This window comes from Sapajus apella, unplaced genomic scaffold, assembly GCF_009761245.1.
Source record: "Sapajus apella isolate SASKATOON/1434 unplaced genomic scaffold, GSC_monkey_1.0 scaffold3, whole genome shotgun sequence".
In the NCBI taxonomy this organism is placed as follows: Eukaryota; Metazoa; Chordata; class Mammalia; order Primates; family Cebidae; genus Sapajus; species Sapajus apella.
Genome location: NW_022436943.1, coordinates 58,682,612 through 58,705,541, shown reverse-complemented (window position 1 = coordinate 58,705,541; position 22,930 = coordinate 58,682,612). Strand labels below are relative to the sequence as shown.

Here is a 22,930-nt window from a genome sequence, read left to right as displayed (position 1 = left end):
TTTCTCCCCTCTCGTACGTAAGACAGTAGCCAGCAGTTAAGTTCTTAATAGTGTGCTTAATGAATTAAATAATGTAGGCAGTAAAAGAAGAAGCCAAAATTAAGATTGTAGGAGTGGGATCAAGGAGAATGGAACGGATAGAAGTCAGGAGGTTTGAATACATGGGATTTTACTTGTAGATTTGTGATTTGTATCAATGACTCAGCAGGTAAAAAGGATGCAAGCAAAAAGGAAGTTCAAATCCTTTTTCATTGACCACAGTCTGGCTTATGTTCTAAAGTTCCTATTTGTTTAAAACTAATTCCGAACAAAAGGGTGTGTGAAGCTGCTTCCCGGCTGTCCCTAGCCTTCCCGAGCTGGCCCCATGACAGGCACATACCCTCCACTGTTGCACAACAGCTCTTGCTGCAGAGAGCCACTGCTCTAACACACAGGCTTGTATTCCATGCATTTCTGAGATGGAGAAATGTGTACCGGACACATCTAAAAGGTACAAAAGAATTATGTTTTAGAATGCATACGATGATAAGAAAAAGCTCAACTATTTGAAGTCACTCTGTCATTAACACAATGCTCCAAACATAGCATGCTGTAAAAAGTGAATGCCTCAAAAAAATGTGTCTTTGAGGCAAGAAAGCGACAATTTAACAATGTGCAAGACGGTTCCTGAAATTCCAAGACCAGGAAACATGCTGCACGAGCTTCTAACAGAAGAAATAAAACACATCCTCCTGGGGCGTATTGAATTAAAATCACAATGCACTAGTAAATGACGAAAAGAGAATGAACAGAAAAATACTGTCCACAGGGATTATGACCTTCATATTCCATAAATTACACCAAGGCTTGAAAATCAGGTTTCCATTCTGACAGTGCCGCTCTGCTTCCCGGAGAAGCCTTTCTAATTAACCTTTTATGTGACAGAATGCTTTTTGCATAACGCTTTCATATTTATTGGTCCATAACTGAGATGGATAAATCATTTTCAAATGTGGAATATGTGTAGAATTTTGATTTCTTGCAGTGAGTTGCAGCTGTACGTGGTTCTCAAGTGTACAAAATTTAGACCTGTGCTGAAATAACAAGTTTGTTTTTCTATGTTTAAAGCAGAAGAGATTTCAATAGGCAGCCTTTATTAACTACTACACAAGTCATTCTCTTCGTTATTGGGAGACAACAAAATAAGATAGATTTTCTTTCCTTCTTCTTTTTTTTTTTTTTTTAAAGAGTAGGTTCTTCAAATTAAAAGCATAATCATATAATAAAAGCATGTCACAGAACACAAAATTATGCAAACAAAAAATTAATTGAGATGATTTTCAAGTTCCCAAGTGGATTCATTTACTGACTAGGCACGTTGGTGAGTTGACTATTCTTAAGCAGTCCATAAATAGAAGGAAAGTTCCTGAAAGAGAGGAAAATGAAATATATTTGTATATATCAAGAAATTAATAATAACTATATGCTCTGTTGGGAATGGCAGGGTTTAGAGGAAGCAGGCAAGTAGAAACTTAATAGAAATAAGTATGTTTATGGAAAACAATGCAAAACAGAATCCTTAAAATTAAGGACACAAAATATTTGTGTTCAGTAAAGACAGACAAATGATTAATGATTCCACTACTATCCATTATGATATTTATGGAGCGATTGCAGAATAGCAATGCCTTGTTTTACATAAAATCTCAGATATTAACCTATGAGTTCCTAGCGGTCTACCCTGGCAGAGTCCTTGCATTCTTGTTACCCAAGAAGAGACTGAATTTTCAGACATATTTAATTTTTTTTTAAATTACGTAACCCGAAATAACCTACTTTGATGTGTTATACAAAACTAACAACTGGCTGGTGAACAGGAAAAAAAACCGCAAAAAAACAAAACAATCACAGTGGAGAAATGGCCATCGTGGTGGTGATGTTGGCTTCTCACAGCTCTGGTCACACAAGTCCAAGGCCCTAGGTAACTGTTCAATACCACAAAGGGTGCTCAAAACAACTCAGTACATCACTGATGGCTCTGTAGGACCCAGCCACTTCCTATCTCTCCAGAAGCATCCCTGTCATTTCTCTCCCAGCACGTTATATCTAGCAACTGCTTAAATGTCCCCAAAACAGGTGACGTCATATCGTGTCTTAGTCAACACCCCCGTCTCCCACCTGTAGTAGCTTATCATGTCTTAACATTTTCTCCTCCCTTCCTGGCTTGTAAGATTTTGACTTTTGAAATTCCATTCAGGTTTTATTTCCTCCTTTGTCCTCGGACCAGTTCATCCCTTTCTCCTCTGCACCGTCTCTGCCCTTCTGTAGCCTTTGATTACTACAGAGTGCCAGGGACACAGTGGGCGTCTTAGTGTCACCTGCATAAAGCGTCATACTGCTAGGATGAATCAGATGCAAACTGTTAAAGGAGAATACTTTAAAAAGTTAAACATCTAATATAGTAAATCTATTGATGAGGGCATTGCCTTAATTAACCAATAAATATTTCTTGAATGGCTTGTGCTGAATGCTTTGAAGTTTATAAAATGTGACAGACACACTTGTGACCCTCAAAAAGCATACTAGGGATGAAGGACATTTACACAGCATCAACCCGTCAACCAGAGGGTCAGAATGAGACATCTGCCAATCCAGTCCTCTCAGTCAGGGTTCCCCTGGCGGGAGAAGAGAAGGCTCTTTTGGCTGAGGGAGAGAGAAGAGATCTTGAAGGAATGGCAGGATCTGGATAACCAGAGAAGAGGAGAGGTGGGCAATGAGCCTATGCAGGGCAGTGCTAGGGGAGATCCCGTCTGTTTCCTTAGAGAGCCTATAGGCCTCTCCTGCTACCCTGGTGTGGCCATCGTCCTTCCCGCAAAGCCGGCCCTACCACAGGCCAGCCCTTAGCAATGCACCTGCTGGTGTAAATAAGCTCCAGGAATGCGAGGAGACCGGCACGAGTCTGAGGAAGGGTTGCAGGACTTTCAGCTCTCCCCCGTAAGACACAGGGGAGCGTCCAGGAGGTGTCCATACCGGACCCAGCACACACTCCTCTCCTCACTAAATCACACAGGTATCCAGCCTGCCACATGCCAGGCATCGTGTTGTGTATAAAACACCATTTTAAATCACAGGAGCTACAAGATTAGCTCCTGTGACCACAGCAGAAGCTTCTGAGCAGATGAACTTCTGCTGTGGTCACAGGAGCTAATCTTGTAGACCATAGTGAATACATATAGCATTTAGTTAGGTTTCTTTTAGAAAAGCAGATTAAGATGCACCATGACCTCTATGGGAAACATCTATAAAATCCCTGTAAGTCTATTTTAAAAATTCATTTCACAGATATTTATAAACATGGTTTCTTGCACTGCCTTTAATGAGAGCAAAATATTAGAAACTAACTACATGTCTGTCAGTAGTTGTTTGGATTATTGCTCTTTCATATATATATTATTCAGCCAATAAAAAGAAAAAGGTAGCTTTCTAGTATAAAATAGCAGAAAATCAGCTCTAAGACATACTTCAAAGTAAAACGAGGGGAGCAAATAGCATAATGTTTTTTATGTAAAAAACAGTAATAATTTTTTAAAAAGTGCTTTACCTATATCCACAGACTATCTCTGGAAAGATACATGAAAACCACTACAAACAGCTGCCTGTGGATATGTGGGGGTAAGGATGGGAATGAAGACCACTGTGTGTATATTTTATATTTTGTACCAAGCACACATATTACCGACTAAATAAAGGATTTATTTTGGTTTCCAACTTCACATTTATCATTGAAAAAATCTAATAGTTATGGAAACATCACACTTCCACTAAGAAAACAAATTAACACAAATGTTCCTCATTTTAGGATGAGGTTATGTCCTGATAAACTCATTGCAAGTTAAAAACATTAAGCTGAAAATGTATATAATACACTTAACCTACCAAACATAGCTTAGCTAAGCCTACCTTAAATGTACTCAAAACACTTACATTCACATACAGTTAGGCTGAATCATCTAACAAGGCCTGTTTTATAATAAAGTGTTGATATCTCAAGTAATTTTTGAATGCTGTACTCAAACTGAAAAACCAAATGGCTCACTGATGACTGCAAGAGTATCATACTGCCATGGCTAGTGAGAGAAAAGATACATATATTCAAAATTTGAAGTACAGTTTCTACTGAACATGTATTACATTTCCACCATTGTAAAGGGGGAAATGTCTTAAGGCAAACTATTGTAGTCAGGGACTGTCTGTACTGAAGTGTGCTCACTGTTAGTGTTTCAAGAACTACAGGTCCATTTGTTCACTCATTCATTCCTCACTGAACACCTGGTCAGTTCCCACTATGTCTGCATGCCAGGCAGTAGGCTAGAATTTGGGAGCACAAGTCAAATAAGACATGGTTCTTCTATCTTCAAGGAACTTAAAGTCCTGCAGTCAGGGAGAAAAACTCATCAACAAACAGAACAGAAATGTAGCCTCAGGATAACATCACCATCCACGCACACTTCACAATGGTACCTCTTTGTTTATTCCATCTCCTTGTTTTGACTGTCTGTTAGGTACTGGTACCTGTGTTAGGTAGCAGACACATAAATCCCGCCAGCAGCAGTTCAAATGAGATAAATGCACAAGACAGAACTTAATAACCTGCTAAGTTCTCCTTGAATGAAAGGATGACTAACTTAATCTAATAAGGACAAGCAAGACCTAGTACATTGTCCTGTACTATCAGCCACTCAGCTACCACATTCACTTTATTCACTCATACATTCAATGACTTGTTCAATTACCACTTATTAGGCATAAGACATGGTAATTGCACTAAAGATGTTTACAATCTGGTCGGAGGGAAAGGAGGGCAAACAAACAGACAATCTCAGGATAGCGTACTGCAGAATTCATAGAGTAAGACGAGGGTCCACAGTAGAGACTCTATACCCAGACTAGATGCGAAGACGGTGGGCCAGGGATGGTCTCCTGGGTGAGGGGATGCTTCAAGTTTCACTTAGAAGTGCTGACAGGCCAGCAACAACTAGCTAGACCAAGAGCTGGGTGAGAGTTGTGCCCACTCAGCTGTGTTCATTTATTTGAGTAGGGTAAGGAACTGTGACTTCAGGCAGAGAATGGCACTGCTAGAAAAGCTCTAGATGGTTTTCAATCTATCAGGGCTGGACCACAGCGGGGTGGGGTCAGAGCATGCTGTGCTCCAGGCAGCTGACGAGGCCAGCGGCAGAATCACGCAGGGCTTGATGTTCAGAGCCAAGGAGGTTGAGCTTTATCCTGAAAGTCACTGAAGGACTCATCACATTAAAGATCTGAAAAACGACTTCAGCAATGGGAGCTAAGAGCTGAAATACATAACTGAGATTCCTGAAAAAGGAATTTCAGAATCAACTTCAACTGGACAGAATTTTCCATTGATACAGAAGGGTGAAATTCAGATTGAAAAATGATCTGCAGCCTTTCCCAATCAGAAATCAAAACAGAATCAGGCATAAAACAGATTGTTATTTTAAAATAATGATTTTTTTTCCTTTCTATCCCTATGAAACACTGAATATCAATATAAATATCAGACATAATTTGCACAGAAAACAATATACTTTATTCTTTAGATGTCACATATATTCTATAAAATGTTTTATATTTTCATTTAACTTTTGATTCTACAATTTTATTTTTTCTTCAAATCATTAGTTTTAAATTCTGGAACCTGTCTCTGTAAACAGTGACCAGAGTCTTTAACTCTGAGTTAAAACAAGGGAGCCTGACTATCTAAACTGTGGTACTGTTAACATGATTTGTGTGGGTTTTTTGGGGTCTTGGTTAACCGTTCCTAACACTGCCTGTTAGGAATCCTCTTGATCACACTGACAATCCCATTCACTTACTAAATAAACACTTACATAGTCAAATAACTATGTAAAGAGATGGGGGACAAGAGGATGAGAAAGTTAGAGTGCCTATTTTTTAAGGCACTGATTGTCTGGTTATAAAATCACTAACCAGTGAAAACAGAAGTTTGTAGAGTTCTTTTTGGAACAGACTAAACGAGGGACTATATCTGCCCAAGGGAATGCAGTAGGTCAAACTTAAAGGCAGAGGATACCATACTTGAAAATGGCTGCGCTGAATTTGAGCTTCTTAGCAGAACCTGCAAGACCCTTCATTACATGTCCCTCATCCTAGGCAGCCAGCATCGTCCGTTTCTTTCTCTAATTATCTAATATAACTGAAGTTTCCTAAATGATGTTTCCTTATAACTGCAAAAATTTACATATAGAAACTAATGAGTGAACATCTTTATTTGTGCCAGGCATGCTTCTAATCTTCACAGCAATACTAAGGTAGGCAACATGTCTGTCTCTTTTATTAGTGGGGAACCTGCAGTTTAGACTCTTTTTATGAGAGGTTAAGCCATGGATTCAAGGTCACAAAACGGGTGAAGGGCAGAGCAGAAATATGGATGCTCCGAGAGGACCTGCCCTGTGTGGCTATCTTCTCCTGGTCTTAATATCTCCACGGGCCTCTTCTGCTACCTCTGACCACCCTGCCTGGGTTACACATCCCCCTTCCACGGGCCTAGAAAACACATGTATCTCTGTCCGAGCTCTACAGGCTTTGTCTTTGCCCATTTCCCCAGCAGACTGTGGCACTTGCAAGGACAGCAATGATGTCTTTAATCATTGTCTTCCTACTGTCTGCAGCACAGCCGGTGTTCAGGAAATATATCTGAGTAAACACTGATACAGATTTGACTTGGAATACCTGAGTACAAGAAGATTCAGAACCTAAACAAGCCAAAGACTCCCTCCATGAAGGAATCTGGGGCAAGGTGGGGTAGAGAAAGAGAAGAGGGCAGTTATTCACAATGCTCAGCTTGGTGTGAGATACTCTCTGTGATACAAAGTAACAAAAATTAAAGGCTCCTGCTCTTAAAGAGCCTTTAATCCAATGGAGAAGCCACTATAATATTGAGAATGACAGTATAACAAAATGGTTAACATCAAAGGCTCTGGATTAAAGTCAATGGGTTCAAATCTGGGCTTTACTAAGTATAAGGTACATGAGCAACATAAGTGTGAAATTCACCTCCTGAAACTTAAATTTCTTCCTTTTTAAAATGTAGATGATACCTTCTTATGGCTGTGAGGATTCAATAAAATAATTTACAGAAAATTATAAGCACATGCTTAGCTATTACGGCAACTTACAAGCAATATAAGTCATAGGATACCAATACTAAAAAGAAGAAACAGAAACCAAGCATGCTTTTTAGAGACGGTGGAGGAATCACAGCCTGATTTAACCGGTGAGGACATCATGGAAGACAGGGCATGAGGCTGAGTTCTGAAGGACAAGTATGTTTTCCTCATGTGAAGATACAGGGGACAGCAAGTTGTTTGTTATGGGCCTGTCACCTCCATTTGGTTTTGCAGTACTTGAATACAGGGTTCCATGTGTTATCAACCTTTGTATGACCAGTGCCTCTTTTGTGTCCAGTATGGAGCTCATGTTCCATGGATGCTGTCATATGAGAAGATAAATGAATTCCAAGGGGAGAAAACAAAAGTTAAGAGGAAGAGATTTGGGAACAATGCAATATGCCCTTAGAGACAGGAAAAGATGGGCTTATCTACAGCAGGGCCTTCCCATGGAAACAGAAAACAATACGGTTTGCTGGAGTATCAGCCAGATAAGAGAAGATCTTGAAGGACAAGTAGGAAAGTGCCTGTCCAATAGTGTTCTGGACCTTTCTGGGTCACAATCCCTTTTTACAGTCTGATAAAGCTATGAGTGCTTTGAAAAAATGAGAATAAACATAAAACTGTATGGTATTTTCTATTAACTCTGAAGAGCACCTGAGGATGGACCCTCTACCTATCCATAATTCTTAACTTATTATTCTGTAAGCCAACTCCTTAAAAAACCATTTAATAAAGAAAAACAACCGTGAAAAATTTCAATAATATTACATAATACAGAGATGTGGTGAACGTCACATTCCCTTTCCGTACTAGAGAAAAACAAACAACAAAAATCCAAAAAGACAAACAAAAAGAAAATACAATAAACTTACTTTGTCTACAAAAATGATGAGAATTATCTTCTTTCTAAAGGTAATTTAATTATTTCAGGCTAACTTTGGCTATTAAGAAAAAAACAAGCTCATATATTTTTCATATATATTAAACATGTGAATACAACTTTGACAATTAAACTTTACATGACTGGATCACTTTCAGGTTGCAAAACACTCTGACAATATTATCTTAATTCTTCTAACAAATGCATGAGATAAGCATCATTTTCACTGAACTGATGGAGAAACTGAGACTTGCCCAAAGTCACACAGTTAAGTGGCAGAGCTCAAATACAAATACTGAAAAAATAATACTCTCTGGAAGATTAGAGCCAACGTAGTATTTTTTTATGCTTTAGAAAAAAAACAAGAAAATGTGAACAGAGGGATGAAAATAATATCTTTCCTTTATAGGTCCCCAGATTTTTATATTTTAAGAAGTAATTTTTATAAAGTACATTTTATAATACTTATAATTTGTTTCATAAAATTGAGAAGCACAGAAAATCATGCTTCCATAAGACTAAGATAAATACTGTCAAAAATCTCCAGCCGATCTGTGTAATTTTTTTGCCCATACACACAGAAAACTAAAATTGGGATCATATTATATATTAAGTTTGGCAAACTGCTCTCTTTCCTAAATAATCTGGAAAATGTTTTTCACGCTATTGAAAGTAATCTGAATATTTAAATATCAGGATGACCTGAGCCTCCAATCTCTGCCGCTTAAAATGAAGCTTCCTGGGTTGGACTTGATTCAGGAATCTTCTTTTCTGGCTTTTGTAGTTAATTTGACTTAATCACCAGTAATAGGAAATCAGCAGGGGAGATTTTCCATGTGACTTTAGATAAGCATGAAATTGTCTTCATCTTCCATAGCAGGTCAGAATCACCGGAACCAAGAGGCAAACTTACCTTTGTTTCCTTCAGGTGTGCAACCAGTTCCTTCGACATTCCAAGATGACTGTCATTTCCTAACAAAAGAAAAGACCTTTTTACTCAAAATAAAGAGAAAAACATCCCCCAAGAAGTAAAAATTAAACATTTTACATAATCTACAATTAAAAAAGCTTAATGATTAAAGAATAACTTTATTAAATATTTGTCAGTTTTAAGAAGTGCCCTGAATTACTAACCAAATAATGTATTACAAATTACTAGTTATGAGGTTTTACAGTTGTTTAATAGGGAATAATTGGCCCCAATTAAACTGACTGACTAAGGCTTTTTAGATTACTAAAACAAATTAAACTTTTTAAAATGAGAATTTAGGTGATCTTAAAACTTTTCTAAAATGGATAATGAAACTTGCTAAGTTGTAATCGCTCTGGTTTTATTAGTTATATTAAGATAAATTAAGTGAGATTAAAATCTTATTTGATTTATTTACCTTTGAAAATGAAGACCGTTTAAGGGTTACACATCCTCAGCCTTGGCGAGTGCGACCTCAATTAGTCAAGCCAGAAAGTCTTTAAAAGCTTTGTGCTTAGTGCTTCCAGCATGGAGCGAGGTGTTCATTAAGGTACCAAAATTCTCATAAAAAATCCAAAGTTGCACTAGTGAAAAAACGCTCAACAAGATGAAAACTGATCACATCTTTTTCAGAAAATCCAGTAGTTATTTTAAAACCAGTTTTTAACAAGATTTGGTTTTGCGTAGTTTAACGTGCCACTCAAGCAGCTCAATACCATTTGGACTCTTTAAACAGCATTTAAATCTATGGTGAGTATATAATGGTACATTTAATTTTATACCATTTTTAAAATAAATTGTACAATGTTTAGTGTGACCCTTTTATGACAAGCATTGTTAAATGAATTCTTTCCCTGTTTACAACTATTTATGAAGGCCTTTTTAAATAAATAAAAAAAAAAAAACATGAAATTGTTAGCTCACACACACAAAATTTCTTTCAAAAGTTTATTTAGTATCAAGCAAGAGAAGACTTTGCTTAACACTACAGAACATTTCAAGACTTGAGTTACAAAAGAATACCACATTATTTGCACTTGTAATTGGTTTCCCTTTTTACGCATGTTGGCAAGAGAAAAAAAAAAACTAGCATATGGCTGAAAGATAAAATAACTAAATTCTATGGAAACCTTTAAAATGAAAGGTGAGGCTTATATTAAAGAATAGATTAACATATTTAGTAAACCTATTTTTTGTTTAACACTAGTTAATCAAAGTTATTTTTTTCCCTTTTGATGACCTATTTTTTCATATACAGACTGGAAATAACAAAATTTTACATGTCCTTTTTTTTGTGTTTCTGCCCAAGTTGACGTTTCAACAAAGTAGTTTTAAGTTCCATCCATTCAGATTTTAAACATTTTGATTTATTTAAAAAGGGATTGTTCATAGAAAAAAATTACTTTGAACAGTATACAGGACTGGTGGAGATTGGCTATTTCACAACATCAGACAGTACAATCAGTATCTGCCATATGGCTGGTCTCTGTAGACGCCCTTTGCTGTCCTCGCTGAAGGTGCCTTGTGTCTTGAGTTAGTCCACTCTTCTTGCCCTAAAATCAGTAAGATGAATCACAATTAGATCACTGCCAAGAATCCCACAGGCTTCATTTTTCAGAATCTAACTTAGCCCTGAACCAAAGGTAGATGTCATATTGAAAATACATATCCCTGGTGTACTGAAAAGAAAAACAAACAAGGAATTTACTTAAAAAATTACAAGGAAAAATAATCATCTCACTCAATTTGTCAGCATGGGAAGAAAAATGGTTTTTGTATCTGAAATGGCAACCAACTTTGCAAGGACTTTCCTTTTGGTTACTCATTTAACAATAGCTCACAAGCTCAGGTAGCAAAGAGAACTGCCTTTTGCTAAACATCAGGACATTTATGAGTGGAAAAGAGAATGGGAAAAGGATCAATCAGACTTCTTCCCAGAGCAAAAACAAAGAAAAAACACAAACATTTGTGAAGACGAAGGAGAAGAAACCTGGAGAGCAAAATGGAAAGGGTCAGACTGAGAAAGGGAAACACGACCTCACTTTTCACAGGTGTTTTCAGGAAAAGACTGAAAGGAAGTTGCATTGGGTTGAACTTCACTTCTCAGTGACACTTCATGAATATGAAATAAACTTAATGACATCACGTCAGATTTCATTCATCATAATGCTAAATCCGTACTGGACAATGGTATTAATAACAAAGGACATTCTATCATCTTTATCTCCTGAAATTAAACAGCTGTTCAGCCTGAAGATAACTTTGAATGAGCTATCTACAAGTCTTTGACATCAAACAGTTAACATCCCTGCTGCAACACACAGCAATTTAAAAGCCATGTGTCCACAGAGACCAATTTAAAAAGCTGTGAAGGAAAAATGCTTAAAATGACCTCTTCTTTTGATACAAAACATGCAATCAGCGTCATTCCCTCAAGCTAACTTTCAACAATTTAGGTACCCTGCATTCAGCAAACCAACATATTTCTCTTAAGTGTTTATTAAAAATAATCAAAAAAAAAAAAAAAAATCCAAGGTGCTGCCAACACAGCTTTGGGCAGGTGATACAACAAAATGCACTTCAAAAGGTTTAACATGGGAAAACGGTTTTTCAGTTCTGTTAAGAGACATGTCCTAACATCCATTAACCACAATCCTGATTCACTTGCACTGGGTACCAGGGATTCATCAGAGCTTTGCCACTGATTGAAGCTTCATGTTTTCTGATCTCCTTGCCCTGCGGCAAAAGCTCTTCTTACTACCATTATGTTGCTGCTGCCGATTATTTTATTTAAACCTGTCATCCTTGTGCATAGTGAGACTTTGGACACGAAGTCCCCAGCATCTCTACCAGCTCCACTGAATTAAGAGGGGTTTAGTTGCCGCCGTGTAAAGCTTACAGACCCTGTATCTCCCTCCTTGGCTCAGTACTTTTGTAACCTTTATAAAATGACTTTCAGTGTAATATTTTTCAGAGGGCTTGAGATTAGAAATGAATTAAAATATAAAGATGAAAGTGGGAGAACCACTCTTTACTGTCATGAAACAAAGACACTTCAAAAAGATCCAGCTATTAAGTGTCTGCAGTTTGAAAAACTATTCTGTGAGAAATTCAGCACACGGCAATCAACCCAAACATAAAATTTAAGTTCAGAATCTGGATTCATGCAATCTTCGGCAAGTCTTCAGTCCTCTTTAAATACAGAAATAATAAAGGAGCCTCTAAAAATAGCTAGATATGCACAAATGAATTGGCAGGAAGCCGCTGTTTCAGAGTCCAAATGTCCTTATAAATTTCTTTTCCCATTAAGAACCTTGAGGTTCTCTATGACCATCTCTCCTCCCTCTCTTCACACGCTCTGGCCAGTCACTCACCGTAGGAATCATAAGTCTCCTCACTGAGTCCATGTCCATAATCATAGTAATCAGCACCACTGCAGTGAACAAAACAAAACACAGGACAGAATGATCTGGCTGTGAGTTTCAACAGTATTCAATGAAGTCTTGTAAAACTTAAAGACAACTAATAAAGGGCAGGAATGAAAATTCAAAGAAATTCCCACTGAGATCACAGGGTTCTAGAGCAGAAGCGTAACTTTAGGATCATCAGAGGCCCCTTGTCTAACTCCCTAATTTTAATACAGAATACATTTTGACATTTTAACCACAACAATTGGCCGCTCAAGACACTGTAAGTGCCTAAAAGTGCATGGGGGAATACCGAGACAGCACCTGACTTGGGAAGACTGGGAGTGTGTGGAGAAGGGGGATGTGCGTGGACAATTCCAGCCCAGTGTGCCAAGAGCTAGGGCCAGGCCTGTGAGAGGCACTGTGGGAGTGGGGAGGAGGTAAACGCCACTCTTACTTTCCAATAGATGGAACGTTTACAGAAGGCAAAGATTTTATTTCTTCTTAAACCCTCATCTACCAGAGAACTTGGTGCTACATGAATTGTGGGCACTTACTTTATAATACATTAAAAACAAATGCCCAGATGAAATGTTTTCTTTCATCAGCACTGCTGCATCACCATCAGAAGGCTGCCGGGAAAAGGCGACTCAGCAGCCATGGCTGTATGAGACAGGAGAGGCAGGGAAATGGATAGCTGCAATCTAGTCACAAGTCTGGTTACACGAGGCCAAGGATCTTTTCAAAGTACAGGCATATCCATGTTCTAATGTACATCTTTGAGACAGCACCAGGAAAGAGTCATCACTGACAGCAAGAGGGAAGAGTTATCACTGACATTCTGCAGATGATGCAAAACAGCCTACATATATACAATATATTTGGACTAGGAATAATTTTTTACAGGAATAGACTTGTGAAAAGTCTAGATTACTAAGCCATAACCATTCTGAGTATTTGAGAAAGAGCCTCCATGTACCCTCTCAGGTCTTCCTGTTTCCCACTCAATTTTGCAGGGAAACAACCATCCTGAATTTGTTATCTTAGACTGTCATGGAAATAAATATACACATTCTTCCAATTTCATACAACCAAGAAGTTTCTAATCAAAATGGAAAACGATCCAGCTGAGATGTTTAACACCCCAGGAAGTCACAGTTTGAAGAGCACAAATCCATGCTGTGAACGCCTACTGAACACCAGCCACTGAGATCCCACATCATCCCCAGCCTCAGATAGTAAAACTGCTGTACCCATTTGACAGATAAGGATACTGCAGACCAGCAGAGCTAAAAAGCCAGCCTAAATTGCATGGAGAATGGTATAGCTGAATCTCCTTGACTACACAGGCTCCACTTGTGGGCCACACCCAGACTGGGTTTTCCCCCATGTTTTCTTTCGCAGGAAAATGACACCAGAGACTAATCATCACATTCAATGACTACAGCACAGCAAGGCAATTCCTATGAGAAACGTGTAAGCAATGGAGCTATATTCCTTTTTATCTCAAACATGTGGGCATGAATTTTTACATCTGCTGCTATTTCTGCCAGAAGGTCCTTCTCTCCTTTCCTCCAGGCTATTTTCAACTCAAGCCCCGTGCCTAAATGCCACTTCCACAGGGAACCTTGCAGTTCTCCCTTAGTGAGGTCGGTTTCCCATGGCAGTATGCCCTGGTTCTCACCCTTCTGGCCTGGAGGAGACCCTCACATTACATTTGTTGAGTAGGTATATGGAAAAGGGGCGCCTCTATCACTGTAGTGTGTGGAATGGCTTCTTGGAGCACGCAGTGCTTGCACAGTGTTCTGAAGGACCAGGAGGGTGAAGGTGATGACAGGTGGAGAAGGAATGGACAGAGGCAATGGCAGCAAGGGTCTTCCAGGCAGAAGAAACAGTATGTGCAAAGCAGAGGCAGAAAACAGGCTGAAAAATCTGGGTGTCTACAGGCAGTTCAATCAAATTCAGTCAAATACAGTAAGTACTGTTGAAAACTGTCTGGACCAAAATATTCCTTAGAATAAAATACTTCTTCCACATGTAGGACATAGGCCCCACCTTGTTATCCTGGTTTAATCATATCCTTACAAGTTAATTAAATACAGTGTAAAACTGTGGCTAAGATTTGAGCTCTCTGTATAACATAAGCTCTCTGAAATGTGCTGTGTTAAGCTCTGTTGGCTTAACCCAATACAGAATAGTCACTACTACAGCTGAGCTAATATACCAAGTAGCAATGTGCAATTTTTCCACAGAGGTACATGTAGCTATAGAGTTTTGATAAATGGTCTTGAATTGAGGGCTAACATTCCTTAAAAAATTACAATAAAAAGGAGTGTGAGAGGAATGGAACTATTGTGAGCTACACCACTGCCCTACTGACAACTTCTCACATGCATGAGCTCACCTAATCTAAAAAAATCTCTATGCTTTTATAGACGAGGCAGCTAAGGCCTGAGCTGAGCCATCTGCCCAGGGTAATACAACTTATAAGTGGCAGCACCTACACTCAAAGCTCAGAACACTACCACTGCCATGTGCTGAACACAAACGCTAGAGGTGGCTTTTGCCCACCACTGCTGGCCACCTTATGTGACTGGTTCACACTTTTCTCTGAACTGCCCTTTTGCTCTTCCAGAATTTCTCGTTTGCTCTCCCTGGGGCTTCAGTGATCCCTCCTCATGCTCAGGCACAGAAGTCAGGCCCACATGAAACATACTGCCCCATGATCATAGTGATGTGTGACTGCCTTAGTCTCTTTCTGGCTTCAAATTCCTCCTCTTCCTTTCTGTAGTCCTAATTTTCCCTCAGGGCATAATATATAGTTATGGTGAGAAGAAGAGAGACTAACTGAAAAGAGAGCAGATAAATTTTCCTATTCTAAAAGATAATAAAACCAGCAGAAACTAACAAAAGAAAAAATATGGCTTTCCTGCTTTTTAAGATATTATAGCTTTAAATATGAGAATGCTATTAAAGTACTAATAGAATATTTCTTGTCTTGAGAACTGAAATGCAGACTCAAAGCTTTTGACAAAAAATGTCTGTCAAATATCAGTTAAGACCTGGGCCTTCACCGGCAGTGCCACCTTGGGAGTATGACTTCCATGAGTGGGTCTTCCTGTTCATCTGCCAAATCAGATGCTGGTCTAGACGCTGCTCAGGTCTCCAGGCAGCTCTAGCATCCTCCATGGCTCTTTCACAGCATCTGGGCTCACAGCAGTCAACATAATTTCTCATTTTGTTGAAAATAAATTGGCAAATCCTTCTTGGAAACTCAGTACTAAATTAAATGAACCTCAGCCTTCTTTCCAAGGGTCAGAAGTTACAACATAATGGCTCCTTAGACAAATACAACCTTGATGTTCTTGAGAATTTTCTTTGTTGCACAGAGATAAATGAGTGACCTCACTATAAAACTAAAAGAGATTTCCTTGGCTGAGACAGTTCCCATTGTTTAACTTGGAACTGTAAATGACAGGTCCTGCGACTAATAAGCAGAAGAGTTAACAACTCCTTTCTGATGAAACTGAGTCTCCTTTATCAAATGAAGTGAGCAGTAATGAACAGGAGCACAGACTGGAAATTTACTGTGAGGCGCTATGACATAGTTCAGCATAGTAAAAAGGAGGGTAAAGAATGTTTTTCAATGCACAGGAAGATAAACGGTAGCATGATTAGGTCCAGCGATGGTTTGGTGATAAGACAATCTTAGTGTTGACAAGGGAAAACTTTAAACTGACATTTGCTATCATTTCACCCGGTTTCTGATTATTTATTGCAAGACTGTCATCAAGCCGAGGAGCTGGGAGCAGCTGGGCCCCGTTCTCATACCTGTCAGTTCCGTCTGAATTGCTTTCACAGCATTTCATTTCGTGTACCTCAAATGTCTATTAACCAAAGACATGTCCTATTTCCCAAGGATAAGCTAAAAACCCAACATATGGCAAAGGGAAAAACACTAAAAATCTCTTCATTTATGGATACAACTTTTAATATTGATAACAAGCAAGAAAACACATTAGGCCAAATACTTCTCAACTCCATCAAAGGGATGCAAGGGAAGTCCATCCCTCAACTGATCAAGGTGGAGGGGGGCTTCCCACCCTGGCACCAGGACCATGTCTCCACCCTCCCTCCATGACCCACCCCATTACAAAGGGTCAAAGGAAGCCGGTGTGCTCAGCATCATTCCTGGATTTCTCAGCGGTTTCCATCAATTCTATCAACTTGCTCTCAAGAAGCTAGTTAGAGAAGACAAAGACATTTCAGTAGAACAAAATATGCATAGGCACATAGATGTATGTCCAAAATACCCTGGGATCAGAGTCTAATTTTGTTGAGGGGTGGGAGAAAGGTATGAAGCAAGAGGCTGTTCAACAAAGGTGGCACATGAGTGGCTGAAGGATTGAAAGAGGAGGAAATGAGACCGCAGTAAGGGGTTGGACTGCAAAGTATTTAGTGATCTCTTAAAGAAGGGAGTTATTAATTCACCTAGCACGGCTGTCCCTTGGAATCCATGGGGGATGCTTCCAGGACTTCCTGTGGGTACCAAAATCCACAAATGCTCAACTCCCTGATATAAAACAGTATAGTGTTTGTATATGACATATGTACATCCTCCTGTATACTTTAAGGCATCTCTAGTTACTTATAATATGTAATACAATGTAAGTGCTATGTAAATCATTGTTACACTATATTGTTTGGGGGAATACTGACCAAAAAAAAGTCTGTATACATTCAGCACAGATGCAATTTTTTTTTCTGAATATTTTCGATCTGCAAGTGGTTGAATCCACAGATGTGGAACCCACGGATACAGAAGGCTGACTATATACAAGATACTGTTAGCTAATATATAATTATATATATTTTAAGAACTATAAACATAATTAAATTCAATATTTTAAAATATATCTCATTTAACCTCATCAAAACTCTGTAAAGTACATATTATCCTGTCTCCTTATATACAAGAAAACTAAGCCGTCAGAAGTTAACTGAACTATCCAAGGATGAACAAGTTTAAGTCCCAAGGCTAGAATTCAGGTCTGTCTGATGTGACAGCTGATTTCCCCCCTCCCCATACCAGGAAGCCTTCTCCTTATCTATAATGCTAAGGAATTAATTTGAAGTTTACCCTTTTGACAAGAAAGCAACAAAAGTTTCTTTATGTACAGCCCTGGTTCTTTTCCTTATCTCTTCTTTATTCCTGGTATACAACCGGTTACACTCACATCTCTTTTGGCACTTGGTGTGCTCTCTCTATGTGAATAATCACCCATATCTCTCCTAAGTTTATTATTTTTTCTTCTTTTAAAAAGTCTCCCTCCTTCCCTTACTTTGCATTGTTTTCTTACTCTGTCAACTCCAGTTAGGTAACTTGTGAAGTCTTGGAGTCTCTCCTCCTTCTCCCCCAGCTTTTGTAGCATACTTCTAGCTCTTCAGCCTCTCGTGCTACTTAGTAGCCCATTTAGCCGTCCACTAACTTCTAAATTCCCAACTCTATAAATGGTTTGGTCTTTATGGACGCCATATCTTCCTACCCATCTAAAATTTAAACACTTATTTTATAATCAACTATTCTGTGAGCTGTTTACGCAAGACGTTAGCTTTTCAGTTTGTTGAGTATGCTGTTTCTTACTTCATACATTTTAGATATGTGTTAGTTTTTGCTTTTGAGATTCTGAGTTTGTCTGTGAAGGTACCCCTTATTTAAAATAGGCTTCTTCTGGTGACTATGGAGAAGGACACAGTATACAATTGTGTGGGAGGTGGAAGTAACGTATGCTCTGTCTCAGGGAGCTCCTCCAGGGGTTGGGACTACCCGAGGTTTGGCCTCACATTGTTATGTGGGATTTCACACCATTACCCTGCGCACTCAGCACCACTAAGTTGGAGGCAGGGCAGATCAGCCTTGCTGTTTCAGAGGCAGCTCTTTAATCCATTAGGAGAACACCCTGAGCCCTTCCTATCCTCTATAGCCACTGATGTGGGGGTTAAATCCACCCGAAGCCACTCTACCTTTGCAGCATCCTTCTCTTGAATGGGGTTTTGTCTGATTTTGTTTTTCAGAGGTTTGGTTTCACCTACTTCCTCTTTTTTAGGAATCTTTTAAAACTTGTTTTTGTCACTTCCTGGGATTTTAGGGAGGGGTGGGTGGAGCCGGTATAGGCTCTTAGTCCATCTTCTCGATTCAATCTACCGTTTTTTAAAAGTCCTTTTTAGTTTACAATGGATTTAGATAATCTTTAAATTCTCAAAACATATTATTCGAGGTAGACATGTTATTTAATTTTACAGGTAAAAACGCTGAGACAGAAGATAGGAATGACACCTGATTCATATTTGTTCCGTACAGTGCTGACACCTAGCATCTAGCAGCATCCAAAAGAGATACATGAATGACTCATACGAACACTGGGACTGAAAACTTTGTCCATGTCTCAATGACTTGTCTGTAATGATAATGTTTTGTTGCCATGTCTGTGACAATTTGGAGGGTTGGGTGGAGGGGTAGTAAATTCCTTCAGAAGTCACATTACTAAGTTCTGTACTATTTAAATTTAATGCAAAATTTTTTCTTGATTATTTTGCCCTGTTCATTTAAGGAAAATCTTATCTGAAATCGTTATGATAAAATTTAATACTTTAGCTAACACTTACTAAATGCTTATTATGTCATAGGAGAAACGGAAAGAGTCATGCAGAATCCAGGTAATTGCTCTATTCTGGCCTAGCTTAGTATTTCCTTTCTATTTAGGAGGAGACTTTAATTCTTACACTAACCATTAGGAATTTTTATAAATAAAGCAAAATAAATGAAAAGTGATATTTAAAATAACATTTGGGACTACTCTTTGCACATTATCATAATTAACTGAAGATCTGAAATTCCTTGAAGATAAATTGGCTAAAAATTTTCCAATCTGCATTCAATAAGAGCCTTACTTATCTCATAGTTCTTTTATAACATTTAATATTTCCTAAGGAGGCAAATGAATAAGTTCCAGAATTAGGTTGTGCAAGTTGGGTGGAAAAAGAGTTATAGCCAAAGTCCAGTCACCTGACCACAGCTTTGCTGAATTTTGGCTTCTCCTTGGTCCTTGCTGACTAGTGCTCCTGCTGGGACGATGCCACTGCTACGGCTATTGTCATCTAATCTGGGAGAAGAGACAGCAGTAACTTCATTCTCGTCTTTTTTTGTTAAATGTGTTCAAAGTCAATACATGAACATTAGCCTGTCCCTCTTTACCTGATAATTCCGAGGCTACGCCAGGCCAGTTCTGATGAATGAGGCACAGGCTCAGCCTCTCTTTGTGGGCACCCCAGCATGCACAGACCGCTGTCCCTGTGACCGCAGGCAATTATGATATTTCTGCCCTCAAGTGGCTTACAATGTGAGAACAATTCACTTGATGGGAAGGCTGCCTGAGGTGTAAAATGTTTCAGACAGCTTGCTTTATTCTCCTCTTGCTGCTGGATCCATCGTGAGTCCACCTCTTCCACAGCATTACTCAATCTAACTTTTCAAAATAGCTAGGGTAGTGGTTTCCAAAGTGTGACCCATGAACCCTTCCAGAGTTCCATCAAGTCAAAATGCTTTTAGAATAACACTAAGATGTTATTTGTCTTTTTCACTGTACTGACCTTTGTCAGTACAGTGGTGTGTAAAACTGTTGGTGGTTTACCAAGAATCAAGGCAGTGCCACCAAGCTGCGTGGGTATTCTTTTATTTATTTATTTTTTAAGGCATTTTCACTTATGAATGTCCTCGAGGAAGTAAACATTTACTAATTTTATTGAATCTCAACTATTAAAGGCACATCTTAAACTCTGTATGATGACATGAAAAGTGCTCTTGAAAGCAATACTGGGGCACACTGAAGTACAAGGATGATCTCAAGGAAAGTCACCTGGGGCCATCCTTACATTGTGGGGCCAACTAACTGCCTTTTCCATAAACATCATTTTAACCTAAAACAACTCACAGCAATAAATTAGGCTTATTCAGACTTGGGTATTTTGTTCACATTTTCTAAAAAATGAATAAAGTGATCCTGTCACTTTAAGTAAAACAACTGACAGTATTTGTAACCAATGACAGAATTTGAGCTTTCCAGTAAAAACCGCAATTTTGGAAAACCAGTATTTGTTACTGTAAACTGACAGCAACCCAAGGCTTACTTATCTCTGTTGAGGTCAGTGGTGATAATATGACTTTTTTGATATTACCTAATGAAATGTGTCACAGCACTGTGAAGATACACATAACTCAATGAAGTGACATTTTTCAAATGATACATGCATGATGCCGTAAAACCCATCAAGGGTAAGGCAGACCAAGATATTTTAATGTAACATAATATGAAAAGGTTTTAGAGTCTACATTACAACTAATCTTTGAGAAACTTCTACCTGCCAAGTTTTGGTGTAGTATCAAAGGATGTCAACAATTATTTGAAAAGGCTACATTCCCCTTTCCAACTACATACCTGTTGTTCCAACTACAATCAAAACAATACATCACATCAGAATGAGCACAAAAACGTAAATGAGAATCCATAATTCTTACCACTTTTTTTTAGAAAATAGAGATTTTTTTTCATAAAAATAGATTATATTAACAAGCAATGTGTTGAATGTTACATTTAATGATTGATATTTTTAAATGTTTCTGTTTTAATTTCTAATATGATAAATATTAATATATATAAACCACATACACTGAAGCATGTTGTGGCTCTCAGTAATTTTTTCCCCACACACCACCAATGTACTTTACTAATTGTTAAGAGTATGAAGTATACAAGGATTGTGAGATCAAAAACTTTCAGAACCAGTGGCCTAGGACACATGGCTGCAGTAAATTTCAGGAGGCCAGCAGAGTGAGCATTATACCCTTGCCTGCAGAATGATTCTTTTATCTGGAAAACTGTCTCCTTGTCCAGCAGTGACGAGGGAGAAAACACTCACTAACTAGCTAGCCAGAGGACAGAGCCCGATGTCACAACTGCTTAGTCTCAGATCTCACAAAATACCATGATTACAAAGCTCAGCTGTCTGCGGCAGACAGCAAAAAGTCAGAGAAACGAGGATGTCACATAAGCAATGCAAATTTAGAGATTACCCTCAAATCCTTACAAACAGTTTTATCATGGGAATAGCTTCAGTTCCCTAACTGGCATGTTTTATCTACTAGTGCCAAGACGTAAGAAAAGAGAAACAAACAAGTTTCAAATAAATAATTTTCTTTAGAAATAAAAAATCACATTCACTTGCCAATAATTGGAATATTTAAATAATTTTCCATCGAAAACACAAAACCAAATTTATAGTTTAATCAGAGAATCCCCCTGTAAGAGAAAGGTTCAGAAATCCTATCAGCTTACAAAAATTGAAGGTCTGGCTTTCTAAATTATAGACTTTTCAGAGTTGATATTGTGAACCTGACTGTTAGCCATTTCACTGCTCAGGAGAACATCCATCACAGTGCTGACAGGGGATGGAAAACAAGGGCAAACTTAAAAAATAATTTCACCATGTTTCTCAAGCTATAAAATGTGAATTGGGAAAAACGGTGGGAAGTAGGACTTAAAAGCAATTTGAGGAATCATTCCTGCTCCCTGTTTAATTAAGAGTTAACAAAAATCCCAGTTTATAATAGAATCCTATTTTAAGAAATGGGTTGATATCAACTGTATATACACCATAGTATTTTTAAAAATGTAACTGAGTCAGCAATTGGCAGGGATTGAGGGAAGGGAGGAATGACTGGGCAGAGCACAGAGGTTGTTTAGGGCAGTGAAGTACTCTGTGTGATACTCTAATGGTGGACACATGTCATTAGACATTTATGCAAACACACAGAAAGTACACCACCAAGAGTGAACCCTAATGAGAATGTAAACTAAGGACTCTGAGTGACAATCACGTGTGAATGTAGGTTCACTGACTGTTAAAAACATACTACTCTGGTGGAAGATGTGGATAACCAGGAGGCACGGTGTCTATGGAAATCTGTACTTTCCTCTCAATTTTGCTGTGAATCTAGAACTGCTTGTAAAAATAAAATATTTTAAAAAATCATAACTGAAAATTTATTCCCCAGGGACAAAACAGAATTTTAAAATGATAGATGAGAGAACAGATCCTTTACTCTTATACTAATAAATAGTAATTAAAACACCAATGAATTGTTCTACTATAAAGACACATGCACACGTATGTTCATTGTAGCCCTGTATACACTAGCAAAGACCTGGAACCAACCCAAATGCCCATCAATGACAGACTGGACAAAGAAAATGTGGTACATATATACCATGGAATACTACACAGGCATAAAAAACGATGAGTTCGTATCCTTTGTAGGGACTTGGATGAAACTGGAAACCATCATTCTCGGCAAACTGACACAAGAACAGAAAGCCAAACACCATATGTTCTCACTCATAGGTGAGTGTTGAACAACGAGAACACA

General features: G+C 38.4%; 1 protein-coding gene across 9 annotated transcripts in view; it reads right to left on the bottom strand.

The window, feature by feature from the left end:
- Window positions 1-1,111: 1,111 nt before the first annotated feature.
- The window catches only part of KHDRBS3 (KH RNA binding domain containing, signal transduction associated 3), a 198,895-nt gene continuing 177,076 nt past the window's right edge, over window positions 1,112-22,930 (bottom strand). For 5 of the 9 annotated variants that reach the window (XM_032254238.1, XM_032254299.1, XM_032254260.1 and 2 more), the window contains 4 exons: window positions 12,415-12,473; window positions 9,459-10,593; window positions 8,984-9,042; window positions 1,117-1,405 (listed from right to left, as the gene is read on the bottom strand). In XM_032254238.1, coding sequence (XP_032110129.1) covers window positions 10,502-10,593; window positions 12,415-12,473 — 151 coding nt within the window. In that variant the 3' untranslated portion in view covers window positions 1,117-1,405; window positions 8,984-9,042; window positions 9,459-10,501. Of the gene's footprint in view, window positions 1,406-8,983; window positions 9,043-9,458; window positions 10,594-12,414; window positions 12,474-22,930 lie in introns of all 9 variants that reach the window. The other 4 variants (XM_032254249.1, XM_032254304.1, XM_032254282.1 and 1 more) reach the window with 3 other exon arrangements.